Source organism: Egretta garzetta, unplaced genomic scaffold, assembly GCF_000687185.1.
Source record: "Egretta garzetta isolate BGI_Z169 unplaced genomic scaffold, ASM68718v1 scaffold35, whole genome shotgun sequence".
Classification (NCBI taxonomy): domain Eukaryota; kingdom Metazoa; phylum Chordata; class Aves; order Pelecaniformes; family Ardeidae; genus Egretta; species Egretta garzetta.
This window is the reverse complement of record NW_009259730.1, coordinates 1,306,289-1,322,627: the sequence shown is the minus strand read 5'-3', so window position 1 is coordinate 1,322,627 and position 16,339 is coordinate 1,306,289. Positions and strand designations below refer to the sequence as shown.

Here is a 16,339-nt window from a genome sequence, read left to right as displayed (position 1 = left end):
TTGTCCTTCCACATGTTCAGGAGTTGAAGAAAGGCATGTGAAAGTTCAGATTCAAGACCCAGAGAATAGTTATGACAAGTTCAGAGTAATGAAGGATTCCAGGAGCTAAGTCTTCAAAGAATGCTCTGAAGACATCCTTTAAAGGGCAAATGGTTTTTTTAGACTGCTATTTAGTCTAGTCCAAGGAAACAATGAGTGGAGGATGAATATAGAATTCAATTTTAAGTATTTTTTATAAAGAAAAATACGAATTCAGAAGAATTATCTTTTAAATCTTGCTTTAGAGAAAAACAGGATTCTTAATCAGCCTGATAGAATCGCAGATTTCTGTACATTGCTTTCTTATGATAATTTAAGCTAACTTTTAGAAGGATTTTCTGGAATGCTATTTTATAGAGCCCCTACACTCTCTCAATTCTACTTTCAAGACAACTGACCTAGCATGAAATGTATTAGTTCTTAGGGGAGAAAGAAACTGCTAATCCCTCCTAAAAATTAGAAGTTGCATGCATTTCTCTTATGTGTTACTGAATGCAAGCTCAAAGGAAGAGTGCTGTTTGTAGGGCTTTTTATTTGAAAATACCCTTTTATCTTTTTGGCGTTCTTGGCTGAATAAGGAGTGTTTTAAACAAAGGCTATAACTATCTACGGTTCTCTTGGGGAGCTTGCCATTAAGTGCTGTGAGAGAGGCAGGATGTTTGGTTCTGCTCAGAAACCTTTAATTTCTTTGATCTGCCACTAATCTCTTGCTTTATATTGGAAATATTTTGTGTCTCAGATCATTAGTCTGATACTGCAAACCTTTTGTATCCTCTCAAAAACTTTCTTAATATAGTTATGCTTTATTTTTCATTTTCCTTTCTGAGTATGTTGTGATTTCTGTATGGTCTTTTGTATTAGGGAGGAATTGCTGTATTGTATTTAATTGCTATATTCCATCAGAATATGATTTTTAAAATTAACACATTGTCTCAAGTTAGTCTAAGAATCGGAGTGGTTGTTTTGATTAATTGTATAGTGACAGAGTCCTGACATGTTACTTCAATGGGAATAAACAGTGAGTGCCTGTCCACCTCCTACTAGGCTGCAAGAAGACAGAGAATTGTCTTCCAACACTCTTCCTAGAAAGCTTAGTTGTATATCTTTCCTATTTAGAGCATGCATTACATGCAAGAAATACATCTCACAATCACCTGAGATTTTAGGGACACATGCAGTCTGAATAGCCTCATTTCCTGTACAAGATGGGTCAAAACCAAAGCTCAGCTGCTCCCAATTCATCTTTATTGACTGAATTTCTAAGTTTGTGTCCAACTATCAGTACTTTTCTTTAAAGTGTTTCTGTCGTAGTTATGTTTTGGTAGGATTTCTAATACAGTGGTCAACTGATGTGTTGGCTTTTCTAAACAATTTTCATTTCTTTCTCTCACCTTTCTTTAAAACGATTCTTATTTTAGGTCGCTTATCCAATAAGCCTATGATACGGAGATTTGATCCTAAGTGTTATGTTCCCACTATGAAATGCCAATTTCATTAAATTCCCCCAAACCTGTCTCCTATGGTGGCTGTCAAATAAGAAGAGAAAGTGTTCTTACAGTAGTAACTTAAAGGAGAGTCACAAATGTCTTAATGCTTTTGAAAAGAAGATATACTCCCTCAATTAAGTTAAGGCTTCTTTACTGGCTAAATAGGAATGTCTTCTGTGTGACTTTTCTGAAGCTTGGGAATGGATTCAAGATATTATTTTTCTTCTGCCTTATGGAAGTTTTAACTGACTACTTCCACTGATCTGTAAACGTTTGGCTTGTGCCATGAGATCTGCAGTCTTCTTCTGAAGACTTAACCACTGTGTGGGCATCATCTCATAATGCAAAAAATAAACAGATGAAATGTGACGTTCCTTTACTTACTCCCAAGTAAACTTTATTCTCAGAGTGTTTTCTTGAGCATTTCAGTTTTGTTTATCAGAGGTAATGTTTCACCTGCAACTACCTGTCTTCAGAGGAAGAGGTAGAATTTCAACAAGATGAGCAACCTTTATCTTTCATTGTGTCATATATTTTAACAAGAGTAGCATTTTTGTAAGTGTAGCTGGACATTGTGAATTTTCTCTTCTTTCTTTTTCAAACTGAGTGCTTCAATCATACATAGAAAAACCTTATCATAAACAATGGGATCCTGGATACAATGTGAAGATTTTCATGTCTGTTTGGTACGCTCTCTTCTCTCAGCCCTTGTTTATAAGAATTTGCTTTAGCAATGAGTAACTTCTTTTCTTGCTTTGAAAGCTACAACCAGTTCCCAGTCTGGAAAAAGTGAAGAAATTTTCCTCTTTGGTTCAGAATATAGCAGCTACAAAAAAGGTACCTTGCTTCAGACCTCCATGTGCAGCTGATAGTTCAGATGGTGACTCTAGGTTTTATTGGAGATTCCTTGAGTAGGAGTGGTTCTCATCTCTCAAACTTCAGTACACTAATGTAATTTATTTTTAAAGATACCTGATTGTACAATGCAATAACACATGCATATTCTGTCTGTTGGGACCACTTCCAATACAGTTCTGTGATGTGGTGTTCTCACACCTTCAAGGCCTTCACCAAGGTTGTTGCAAAGGGTAACAAGTGCCATCTGTATCTGGATAAATGGCTATTAAGATTTTCAGAGAAGAAGATCGTCACCTTGTCCAAATTCTCCTAGCTCTTTTTTGTTCTCTGGATAGCTGGTAAACCATCAGTTGTCCCATCTATATCCTGTGCAAATTCTGGAGTTTATTTGAGCCATGTTGGAGTCATGTGGACTCATAACAGATAACAGAATATATGATACCTTCTGTTAGATTCTGCACATGAAATCCGTAAGTTGATCACTTTCCATGTGCCACTTGAGGAAACGTGAAAATTAACCCTGTAATGAGATTGTCAGAAGACACAAAATCCTTGGAGCATCTGTGTACATCTTTGCAATCCAAGATGATCCTAACAGATGTAGCTCTGCTAGGTAACTCAAAAGCACAGGATACTATCTCCCAGAGAGCAAAGTTTGATCATCAGTGCTCCGAAACTCATATCCTTGGTGACCACATTGATGTAACGGTGGATAATAACAATATTGACGGTGTAGATCAGCAAACTAGAGACATGGTATTCTCTCCCCTTTCTGTGAAACAACCTGTCCCTGTAATTGAGACGTCTGGCATTGTACGTTCTCTAATTTTACTGAAGATACGAACAAGTTACATCAAGCTGTGGGGTGTTTTTTGCCATTTTCAAGGTCTGTGTCTTGCCAAAGTAACCCTTTTGCCTTGAGTTGCTATAGTTATCACCAGATGTCTTGCTCCAAAGACAAGCTGAGCTGCTCAGGAAGTGGAGATTGCCAGACTGCTTGAGCCCAGGAGTTCTAGGCTGCAGTGTACTCTGCCAAGTGGGGGTTCATACTAAGGCTGGCATTTATATGGTGATCCCTGGGGACTCAGGGTCAGCAGGTTGCCTAAGGAGAGGGAAGGTCTAATTGCTGATTGTCTCCAAGAGATGGTTCCCAGAATACTGGGATGGCAGCAATGCATGGATCGAATACCAGACTAGGCTCAAGGCCACTGCTTTTATCATACATCTCTCAGGCAAAACAAAACAATACACCAGACAGCAAAAGCTGAAAGAAGTCATTATCAAGACCTACCAATCAACTGCTAAAAAGCTAAAAATTCAGTCTAGTACACTCTGATAAAATATGTCATTATCTTGCACCCCTCTTGAATCCCCATGTTGTGTCTCAGAAAAGACTGGTGGGTTGACCCCAGCCTCCACCCCCAGCATTGTGAGGGAGGGAATAGGAAGAGCAAAATCTAAAAAAATCATGGCTCGAGGTAAAGACATTAATAGGGGCATGGGAGGGAAACCACAACACCTAAGGGATGCGAAAGTAATCACTCACCACCTCCCACAAGCAGGTCAATGCCCAGCCAGTCTCTGAGCAATGGCCACCTTGGAAGTCAAAAAACCCCCACCTCCTTCTTCCCCTACTCCAGGTTTATTGCTGAACATGACATTCAACGGTATGGAATATTCCTCTGGCCAGTTTGGGTCAGCTGTCCTTGCTGTGTCCCTTCCCAACTTCTTGTCGACCGCCAGCCTACTTGCTGGTGGGGGGGCACAGTGGAAAAAAGAGAAAGTGTAAACTTTGTTCAGCAGTAGCCGAAACACTGTTGTGTTACCAACACTGTTTTGGCCGCTAATTCAAAACACAGCACCATATGGGCTGCTATAAAGGAAGTTAGCTCTATCTGAGCCAGACCCAGTAAACCTGTCCAGTGAATTATGTACCTATTCTGAACTTCACTGCTGCTCAAAATTATCCTCAAAGTAAGATTGGGATGGCCATTAACATCTCACTATCCCCTCCTGTCTGAAACAGTTTTGTTACCAATGTCTTGCCTTTGTCAAGACTGCAGCTCTCTTTTTACACTTACATTGAACTTGACGAGAATCTGCTGGCTGTTTTTTTTTCTCACTATCCTGTTCCTAATTACTTCTCACTAGTTTAATCTTACTATTTTTTAGTAATTTATTTCTTTGTTAATACGTATTTAGCAACATGGACTAAGTGGTGAGAAAGGTCACAGATTTTTATGTTCTTATAATATTAATTTTCTTACTAGATTTGAAGGGGGTTTGTTTGCTAGTCAGCTCCTTTATTTTCACTTTGTGGTAGTCTCTTCCCATCCCCAGCCCACTGAAATCTCTTTTCTGCTTTTCCATTACACAGGCCTAAAGAAATTAGGGAAGGTGTTTTCTGTTACTAAGGATCCCATTTCATAGAGATACTTAAAGTTATTGCACATGACCATGACGGGGACACCATTTAATCCATGTCTGACTTGTTCACTACTGAATCTTCTTGAGTACTGTTTCTCTTAAAGCAGGGAAAGACATCCATAGTGTGTTAGGTGGTCCCCTTTATACTGTATTTTTTTTCTCAAATTACCTTATTGCATGAACCAGGCGGATGGTTTACAAGTTTTTTTAATCCAGCGTATAGCCATCTTCCTGTCTTTAAATGTAAAATCCTTACCTCTACTTACAGACAATTAGCAATTTCAAAAAGTTCCTGTGTTTTTTCTTGATATGAGAGAGAGAGATTTCCATCTCCTACATTGTCTAAAATGGATATCATATTCTCTTAGTATCTTCTACGAGACCATTGAAGCGGGCCTGCTTTTTATAATCAGAAGTGTACTTCAAATTTTATTGATGGCATTGATGAGGACATCTTCACACACACTGATGCAGAGGCATCCAGAAATAGTGTTGCCTTTGGCAAAATGATCCTGAAGTAATTTTTTTCCCAAAGTATTCCAAGACTTACCTCCAAGTAACTTGTGATTGAGCTTAGAAGGATCTAAAATGCAAAGTTTTTGCAAACAAGTATTTGGGTGAGGAAAAAAGTTCCAATTACTGGAATACTTTGGGATTTGTTGTCCATATGAACATTCACCCCCCATCTGTGTTGCCTTTCCTTCATAGTATGTTAAGTATCTTGGATGAAAGAAGCTGAGGAAAAACAGTGCATTTGACCTGATATGTAATGCCTGAGTATACCTTACAGATACTATTAGATCAAAAAATCTCAAGTCCACACACTATGCACAGTTAATGAACATATGAAATTTTTTTTTGAAAAATAAAAAACTTGCCGTGCTTCTCAAATGGGGACAGAGTTCCTGAATAAGCTGAAGAAGCTGTGGTAAAATTTTCAATGTACATGGAGTGCAGTATGGAACACATGCATCAAAGAACCATAGTTCTTTCATCTGTAGTCTACTTGCTTTTCTGGTTGGAATATTTATGTTCCTCTTGCATCCATGTTTAAAGTGTTTTGACCTCTAGAGTCATCAGTAGCCTTGTATGCATCAAAAAAATTTTGCTTCACATGAAAGGTATAGGAAATCAGAGTGGAACAGTTATTGTTTGGTTCCTTTAATTTCTTTCCAGCTTCACCACAGATCTGCTTACTCTTCACTGTTCAGATGAATTGCTCTTTTGGCTTTGGTATTTTGATATTTAAGTATTTTTATAATCATAGAAATTTTGGAAAGTGTTTGTGAAGCCATTTAGTCACTACCTTCCCAAAAAGATTAGCTACACTTACACCCATTTTAAGAAACAATCAGGTGAATACTCTTTTAGGGTTTCCAGTGTTGGCTGTTTCAGAACTTCCTTAGGGAAAGTGAGTTGTTAGTTGCCCCGTGACCTTTTGTGAGTATTTTAGCATATGTGTTACTTTCTTCAGGTAATTTGTTTCTGGTAGGTAATTCTTTTTCCTACATAGTCTACTGTAAGTATTGTTCATATGAGGATGTTACGGGGCATACGGAAATACTAAAAGTGCTTTATTAGGAGAACTGCATGTGTCATGAAATATGTGATTTGTAAGTCTTCTACATGTGGAATCTGCAAAATTAAGTCATCTGATGCAGTAAGTAATGAGACCTGTTTCAGAATCAGGTTACAAGACCACTTGTAGAAAAACTTTCTGTTTTGAAAGTGGTGTGGTTGTGGTCTGAATAGCTCAAATCAGTATTATCAGAGACTATATGATTCAGAGACTCTGTAATAACTAACCAGAAACCATTACCAAAAGTGTATGGAAATGATTTGTTCAGGGGCAGATTTATAACTGAAGTTTCATCTGGTAGTCAGAATATCCTTGAACCTCTCTTTGCTGGGTGGAGTATTGTAAGTACTTCTGACCCCATCTAAGTATGTGATCTTTGCTCTCAAGGCATCACATAGTGTACCTTCACAAATTCCTCATTTGCCATTGATTCTTCATAGCATTAGTTTCTTGACCTTCATTCATCAGTCTGTCTGTAACTGGTAATCTACTTAGTTATAACTCTCATAGTTGTGGTTATGTCACAGCCCTGGTTACTACTCACGTTGGTGTTGTTCGTCTCTATCTACCTCATTGCTAACCTCACTGGTGTGCAGGAAAGTGTGATCAGTGTATGTGATAGAGACAGACCTGTGGAAGTTTAAAGAATAGAACTATTATGTTTAATGAGATGGCTCCTAACTGAATGGTCTTAGACTTGGAAGTACCAGAGTATGTCTGCTTTCATATTGCCTCCCTTCAGCCAAAAAATCTCTGTTGCTCTTTCTTGTTATCATCTTTGATCATTATAATCTAGGGAAGATTTGGTCTCATGACATCTGTACTCTTGGCTATATTTTTCCTAACGTGCTTGTAGTAGATCTTGGTCATCTCCGGTGTTTTAATTCACAGGGAACAAGATCTTTTAGATCCATGCAAGATTTGTTTGTCCTGGCAACTGAAAAAAAGGGCTAGGAATCTTTTGTATTTAAGGACTGTCTAAATCAATTGACTATGCAGCACTTTGCACCCTGGGGTAACCTAGGGTGATTGGATTACACAAAGGCAGTAGGGAAGCACCAGTGGTGTAGTGGTATCATGCAAGATTCCCATTCTTGCGACCCGGGTTCGATTCCCGGCTGGTGCAGGAAAATTCACCTTATCCCATGCTGTGCAGCTACAGCCCTAGAATTTCTAAATACTCAGGTCGTTCTTGGCTGCCTCAAAAATCTGTGGTTACACCGCTGGCAGTTTCAGGTACAGCTGAGTATTTTGGTAGGGGCTATTACACATCCTGCAGTATCTTTGAAAAATGCTTGTATGTGAATTTGTGTAAATTAGTCAGTCATGACTCTAAACACAGGGTCTTAAACAGGTGTGTGGCATTGCTGAAGCGTCGAGGTCATACTTTGCATTTTGGAAAGATCCTATGGCAGTTTCAGTTCTATTGGGATTGAGTTTCTTTCTCCATCAGATTGGTCAACTGCGAGCGTCGAGGTCATACTTTGCATTTTGGAAAGATTCTATTGGGATTGAGTTCCTTTCTCCATCAGATTGGTCAACTGCTTGTGAATCACAGTAAACTGAGTCTAGCTATGGACAATCTCTTAATAGAGAAAGAGCAATTGTGATACATATACATGGTATATGTTAGGTATAGCTCATCAAGGTGCATATAGGCAATGTTTTCTGTCCTCTTGCTTTGTGCTTCTGTGTTACTTGGATTTTGGGAAGGGAAAATAAGTTGCTGTGGGCTTGCACTGTTTTACAGGTTTTTCAAGGACTGTATAGAAGATACTGCTGACTGTAAGACTGTACATTTAGGAGCCAGCAGTTCACATGCACTGAAAGTGGAATGTGCAGAGAGAGAGAGAGAGTGTGTGTGTATATGAAGTAATCCCTGAAGTTTAGTCCTTGTGCAGTTAGAAATCTTTGGGGTTTGCAAGGTAAATTATGTTTTCTTCCTTTAACTAAGCAATGACACCCTGTATTAAAGGAGCTGATCTTTGAGAGAAATATTCTGGCCACTAATTCAGATGAGGAAATGTGCGATCAGTGCTGACCTTTTGTGGGTTTGCAGATTAAGTATCAGGAACAATGTTGTATGTCTGGTGAAGATCCTTACAATGCCATTTAGGTTTATCATTCTAATTTGGCAGATACTCAGTGGCAGTAAACAGTTTATTTTTCAGTGATCCCATTCTTCTACAAAGAAACATTCTATTGAAGAATCTTAGGTTCTGATGATACAGAGGTTGTATTCTGCAGTCAAATTAATATCAATGTTTACATGTAGGTTTTTTGTATTTGATTCAGTTTGGTTTTATCTGATGACACAGGACATGGGAAAGGCTGAGATACTGAATGCCTTCTTTGCTTCAGTCTTTACTAGCAAAAGCCAGCCTTCAGGAATCTCAGGTCCCAGAGATCGGGGGAAAGGCTGGAGTAAAGAAGGTGTACCCTTGGTGGAAGAGGAATCAGGTCAGGGAATACTTAAGCAAACTGGACATATATAAGTTCATGGGCTCTTATAGGTTGCACCCACGAGTGCTGAGGGAGCTTGCTGATGTCATTATGAGGCCACTCTCAAATAATCTTTGAGCGACTGGGAGAAGTGCCCAAGGACTGGAGGAAAGCAAATGTCACTCCTTTGTTCAAGAAAGGCAAGAAGGAGGACCCAAGGAACTACAGGCTAGTCAGCCTCACCTCAATCCCTGGGAAGGTGATGAGCAGCTAATCCTGGAAACCATTTTCCTGGCACATTTCACAAGGATAAGAAGGTCATCAGGAGTAGTAAGCATGAACTCACCAAAGGGAAGTCATACTTGACCCAGTTGATAACTTTCTACGGTGAAATGACTGGCCTGGTAGATGAGGGGGAGCAGTGGATATTGTCTACCTGGATTTCAGTGAGGCTTTCAACACAGTTTCCCATTAAGATCCTCATAGACAAGCTGTTGATACATGGTCTCAGTGAGCAGACAGTGAAAGGGCTTGAAAACTGGCTGAATGGCCAAGCCCAGAGGGCAGTGCTCAGCAGCACAAAGACTAGTTGGAGGCCAGTAACTAGCCTCCAGGGGACAATATTGGGTCCAGTCCTGTTTAACATCTTTGTTAATGATCTGGATGATGGGGGCAAAGTGTACCGTCAGGAAGTTTGCTGATGACACCAAACTGGAAGGAGTGGCTGGTACACTGGACGCCATGCTGCCATCCAGAGGGACCTCAACAGAGTGGAGAATGGGTGGAAAGGAACCTCATGAAGCTCAACAAGGAGGAGTGCACAGTCCTGAACCTGGGGAAGAACAATTCCATGCACCAATATATGCTGGGGGCCACCCAGCTGGAAAACGGCTTGGCAGAAAAGGCCCTGGAGGACACCAAGTTGAACATGAGCCAGCAATGTGCCTTTGCCACAAAGAAGGCCAATGGCATCTTGGGCTGAATTAGGAGGAATGTTGCTTGCAGGTCATGGGAGATGATCCTTCCTTTCTACTCAGCACTGGTGAGGCCACACCTGGAGTACTGGGTGCAGTTCTGGACTCCTCAGTACAAGAGAGTCATCGACATGGACATACTGGAGAGAGTCCAACAAAGGGCCATGAAGATGATGAAGGGATGGGAGCATCTCTCCTATAAGGAAAGGCTGAGAGACCTAGAACTGTTCAGCCTGGAGAAGAGAAGGCTCAGGGGTGATCTTAATAAATACCTTTGTATACATATCTAAATATATGTATATAAATATCTGAAGGGAAGATGTATGGAGCCAGGTTCTTTTCAATGGTGCCTAGTGACAGGACCAGAGGCAATGGGCACAAACCAAAATACAGGAGGCTCCATATGAACATCAGGAAACACTTTTTCACTGTGAGGGTGACTGAGCACTAGCACAGGTTGCTGATGCAGGTTGTGGATTCTCTATCCTTGGAGACAGTAGAATAAAGAGACTTTAAAATTTTGAAGAAGACCTTGGTGTTTTCAGCATCAAATAGCAGGATGATAAAATACTGCTTTTGATTTTAAAATGTTTTAGCTTTACTTACTCAATAATGGGTTTTACTTTTATTTTAGTTAGTATACTTTATAAAAAGAAATATAAAATTGGCTTTTATTTCAACAGTTCAAAAAAAAAGAAGGCGTATCAGTCAGAAGTTGAAACTATCTGCAAAAGCATGTGTAAGATTGAACAGCAAATCGAAAGACTAAATGAAGATCTCTGTCGTGCTGAGTTGTCCTACAGTGAAAAAAAAACGAAGTATGAGGACTTAAAAAAGAACAAAACTGCAGAAAAAATCTCTTACAAGGTATATTCTTTATTTAAATTCTTTTTCTGGAGTGGAAGAATATAAAAATAGAAAAAAATAAATGTAGAAAATATATATATGAAATAATGATCTTTGTAACAGAGAATTATTGGGCAAGCAACCTAATGTTAAAAAAAAAAAAAATTAAAACTTATGATTTTAACTGTGTATTTTAAAACACTTGAAAAATAGCAAATAACAGTAGTCCCTGGAAGAGAAGATAAATTAGTTACTAAATGGTCACAGGTAATGGCAGGTTAAAAACCTAAAATTAATACATTACATATTCTCAACCATAGAAAGACTTTGTTATTCCTAGCTGATTTAAAATGGACACTAACAAATAACAATCCCATTCTTTATGTAACTAAATTATTAGAAGAGTTTATAGATCAATATAGTTTTATTTGATGCTAAAGGTATCATTGCAAATGAAATACTACATTAGAATAATTATTTAGTTATCATTTGGATGTCATTAGTTATCTAGAATGGAAATTGTAGTTCATCCTTATATAGAGGCCTTGCCATGACTATGAAGGCTTACAAGACTTCTGTTTTTTCACTTTAGGTAATTCTTAATGAGTAGTATTGTATGTATGCATACAGCTTTTAGGATCAGTATTATTGTGGAGTGTTAGATTCAGCCTTCAGAAATATAGGAAGAAAACAATACGGGAAATTTTCAATCAATCCCTTTTTATACCAGGGACATATAAATGGTGTTTTGCATATTCTTCACTAGAGATCTTTTGCTGTATATAAATTATAGATTGCCTGGAAGGAAAGGCTTTCACAGTTTTATTTTCTGTAATAATTTTAGGACTTTCTAACTTGTAATCAGTAAATTAAGAACATTAATAATATTTTCCTGGTTATAGTATGCATTGGTATATTAGGCACTCCACATGCTTCCTGCCTTCCTTTTCACCTACCTGCTCACGAAAGGTAAAGGTATGTCCAAGTACCAGACTCTGCTTCTGAAAAGAAAAGAGGAATTGTTGGATGTGATTTAAGACAGACCCAGTTAATAAGCTTATAGAGCCAAGGTAAAAAATATTAAAACATGAGCTAGAGAACTTCAGAGCTGTTTTCAGAATGAATAGGAGTGAGTCAGTTTTGTGTTTGTTAAGGCCTTTCATAGTGCCAGGTTGTCTTCTCTTGGATCAAATTCATATTCCTGACAATATCTGAATTTTTACCACGTAGTTTTTCCTATAAGTTGTCTTTTTTGATATATTATGCTATAAAAGCCATATGTTTTAATACTAAATTTGTGTGACTTTTCTGTCTTGTTTGTTTATAAATTTGCCAAACACCATTTTCTCCACATTCTCAGTGTTGTGTGCTGCAATATTTACACAAATGGATGTTCAACTGTACAGTCAGGGGAATCTACTATGATTCTTCTTATGGTTTAAATATATAAGGGATAATAAATATTAGTCTAAGAAATTAGGATTTTAGAAGGGATTTAGGCACAGCCCTTGCTTCTTTGCTGTCCTACATCCTGGTTTTTTGTGTGTCTTAATTTATATTTTCCCTTTAAATATTAAAAATTAATGTAGAATTGACAAATTTTTCATCCATGAATTTTATAGTCACATTCTGGTTTTTTGACATCCACAACATTCTCTGGCAAGGACATCAATAGCTTTGTCATGTCTTGTGTGAAAAATTACTTAGTTTCTTTATTTTCTGCCTAGCACATACTATTTTCATATATTGCCCTGGTTCTTTCTTTCAAAAATGTATTGGTCAGTCATTCCATATTCACTTCCTACCTGTCACACATGTCTTTGTAGGCTTTTATCATGTTCTTCCTCTTCTTCAAACTGAAAACTCCTAATCCATTAACTTGTTTAATAAATGGAAACTGTCCCATGCCCGTCATCCAGTTCTGTTTTCCAGTTCCGTTATAATGGGGAAAGAGCATAGAGTATGCAATATGCAGACGCGTCTTGGGCATATATAGGGGTATAACGATGAGTTCTATTTTGTTCTCTATTCCTTTCATAACAGTTTTTAACATTACATTTATTCTTTCAAATGCAGTGGAGCATTATATTCATGATCTCGTTCCTGTTTGATTACTAGACAGCTCAGAGTCCAGCATTATAAAAAATGAAGACTTTGTCCTAATGTACAAATATACATTAATCTCCATTTAATTTTGTCCTCTGTAAATAAGAAATCCAGCTGTTTTACTAAGTCATCCCACGAAATCCCCCAATTGCCATGTTGTTTCTCAATAAATTGGAAACCACGGGATCCAGCATGGATACTTGTAGGACCCCACTGTAACTTCCGCTGTGAAAACTTATCATTGATTTCTACTATAAGTCTTCTGTCTTTAAATTCATTATGTAGTCATGTGAGGACTTTTATCCTTAACTCATGGGAAATAATACTTTATCAAATACCATGTCGGAGTCCAAGTAGACTGTATCACCCAGATAGCTCTTCTCCACATACTTCTTAAATCCTTCACAAAACCTATGAATTTTGAGGCCCTGCTTCCCAGTCATGCTGAGTCCTTTCCTATGCATCAAATTTTCCATGTGTCAGCTAATTCTTTTTTTCATCATAATTCCTATAATGAATTTGCTTCTTAGGGCTTTGAAGGTTTTATTTGTTTTGGAATTTGAGCACTTTTTCCCTATCATATTCTGTTTTCTGTGCGCTTCATGGTAAGTCTGTCTTTAAAGTGCTTCTTATCATCTGTTATCGTTGTCTCTAGCAGGCTTCTGATCAGATGTGTTTGGAAAAGGACTTGTTTTATATCCCTTGCAGATTTTTCTAAAAACTCTTATTTAGCTTGCATGATGGTATTTTAAGATTTAAATAGGCAAAGTTCAGGATCTTTTCTGTTTTCCTTTTTTAGACATAATTTCAACTTTTTTGTCTTGCTGTTAATAGCTTTCCTTCTGTTTAGTGGCATTGATTTTCTTTTTGCTATTTCCAAAGTGTCAGTCAAAACTTGGCTTCCATGTGCTTTGAGCCTCCAAGTATCATATCTGTAAGTAATCTCTGTCTGACTGGCAAGTATTTTACTCTTTTAGCTGTCCCTCATGAAGTTTTTAATAAAACCCTCTGATTTTTATTAAAAAAATCTTTTTTTTAAATTTGACTACAGTGTTACTTTTTGTATTTCGTTGTTCCTTAAGCTCTCTTCTCAAGTCATAGTGTTAGCGTCCTGGGCATGTAGTCAGCCAGAAATGTATCTCAAAGCTAAGCATTTAAGATTCGAGACAGAATTTCATTCTGTAGTTATTCTGGTTTACTTGTTGGCACCATTTAACTCCTACATGAACCCATTACTAGTGGTCATGCCTTCAGTGATGGCTTTCCAGCACACTCAAGTTGCTTCAGTGACCTTGTTAAGGAATACCTCCATTCCTACCACTTGCAGAATGACCATTCTGTCAACAGCTTTCAGTTAATATTGCTATATTTATTCTTAGTTACCATAAATTGGCAAAAGCATTGTGTTTATAATAATTTAAAGCATGCATATGCACATGAAAATGTACACAGGGAAGGTGACCGGTTGCAAGAGCTATTTGCAAGGTAAAAGTTAGTGTGAATGCAGTGCACAGAAGCTAAGATACCTCTCTACCTAAGCAACAGTTGAATAGTGGTGTATTTTGAAGATGTTCATATAAATGAAGGTCCAACTTATAGCTGACTGCCTGGTCTCTGCTGGTATTCTGCGAGAGCAATTACCTCCTGGTGTGTCTGAAAAAAGTGTCTGTCTGTAACCACCAGTTAAACTGTATCCTTGGCCTACTTAATAAAGTGAAAAATACATTCATGCAATCACCAAGTATTATCATTAGTTGTTCAAAATGTTGCTGCATTTTGGAGAGTAGTCCAGATGCCACAGGTTGTCTAACAAACTCAGAGATTTGGATTCAAATAGACTGTATGCGTATGCGGGTAAGGACGTGTGAGAGGGAGGGCAGGGCCATGGGCGCGAGTTGTTCCTTAGAGTTATCCGTGGAGCAGATGTATAAACTTTCATATGGAAAAAAAGGCTTTTACTCACTGATTATGGAATGTGTTTTCCACATGAACACTATTCTCCATCGCTTCTATTTCCTTGAATTTTCTAATAATCTTTGGGATTTGGGGTTTGAGAATTTATGGGGGTATTTGACACCTGTTTTTGTATTTTTGTATGTATGTGGCATCTGGGAGATGTTTATGACCTACTTATGCAGGAACCTCTCTCTCCAAGTGCTGATAGCATATGCACTTCCAAAGTGGATGTGAATAAAACATCTTGAATAAATACATTTCAATAATAGAATTGATTGAGTCTGTTTCTTACTTTACTTTTAGCCATGTTATGCCTAGTTTTGCTTAAGTAATTGGTTTTCCACTTCCTAAATTCCCTTAAAAAGAAAACAGAAAGCACTAATTAGGGTTTGTCTTAGGTTGTATCAGGTATAGTTATGATGGTCCGTTAATCTGACACACATTAAATTAGAGGTTTTCAAGGTGCAAATTATGGTAATGTGCTATGTAACCGTTATCCGAGAAGTGATATGAGTAGGAGAGTCATATAAGAAAGGGCTAAAACATGTTCATATTTTTACTAGAAATTACAAAGAAGTCTCATCATATAAAATGTAGAAGGCACTGGGATTTTTAAAATTTGAACGTTTGATGTTCAATATCCATTTAGGTAAGCTAGCTCAGATTCTTTGTATATTTAATTATTTTAAGCTACCAAAAAAGTGCATTAAATCTAGAAAATAGGGTTGCTTTTCTTATAGTATGGTATTTATTTATTTCCTTCTTGTGCCTGAGAGTCTGTTGTAATTTCCTTTTTTAATATAGTTTAATGATAGTTGAGAAAAAACTTAAAAGCTATGCTCATCTGTACCGTGATGTTAGTGTTAAATTTTCATTGTTGTTGTCCATTAACTTGTTTTTGTATGCATTACATATGGCTTTTTTTTTTTTTTCCCTAAGAATTCAGAGTGGAATCTTAAAAAAGAAATTCAAGATCAAAAAGGAGCTCGGAAAGTGACTCAGGTAAATATGACAGCAACCATTTTACTTCAAATCTAAATTATTCTTCTACCTTCTTTTTACTTCCTACTATGAATTAACTTTGAATACCTTGTGACCAACTCACATAGAAGGCTAATGGGTTTTGCTAAGTAATGATGCCTGCTGTTTGACAACTAGGAAAATTTAAATACTCATGAAAACATGAAACACTTTAGTTGTATCCCTGTTATTCACAATAATCTCCAGTTTGCTTTAAAAGATAAAAAACCCTTTAGTAATAAAGTGACATTATAATTTGAATTTGTATATCTTTCTTACTTCAGTTTCTGTAGAAAGTGCAATCAGACCCTTACCATACCTTATATTTATGCATGCATACGTCAAATAGGGTGGCCGTAACACCATTTATTTTCTCCTGGTGTTAACTTCTAAACTCACATAACACACTTCGGTGTCTGTCCCTTTTTCAATTGTCAAATGTAGCTGTTTTCTTTTGGACGTTAGTGATGCTTCTCAACAATCTCAGGCAAGTGTTGATGTTTCTTCAGATTCTCTGACTGAAATCCCAAGTTTGGCATCACCAAAAGCGGTATTCCATCTATATCTGTCTTTGGCAGATGGATTCCATCGTCTATCTTCTGCAA

The 16,339-nt window shown here is 37.6% G+C and overlaps 1 protein-coding gene and 1 non-coding gene across 2 annotated transcripts in view; both read left to right on the top strand.

Moving 5' to 3' along the window:
* The window catches only part of CCDC178 (coiled-coil domain containing 178), a 115,044-nt gene that overhangs the window by 25,487 nt on the left and 73,218 nt on the right, over positions 1-16,339 (top strand). The window contains exons 11-12 of the mRNA XM_035894957.1: positions 10,490-10,673; positions 15,654-15,716. Coding sequence (XP_035750850.1) covers positions 10,490-10,673; positions 15,654-15,716 — 247 coding nt within the window. The remainder of the gene's footprint in view (positions 1-10,489; positions 10,674-15,653; positions 15,717-16,339) is intronic.
* TRNAG-CCC lies at positions 7,446-7,516 on the top strand. The gene has a single exon. It is a non-coding gene; the product is annotated as a tRNA-Gly (tRNA).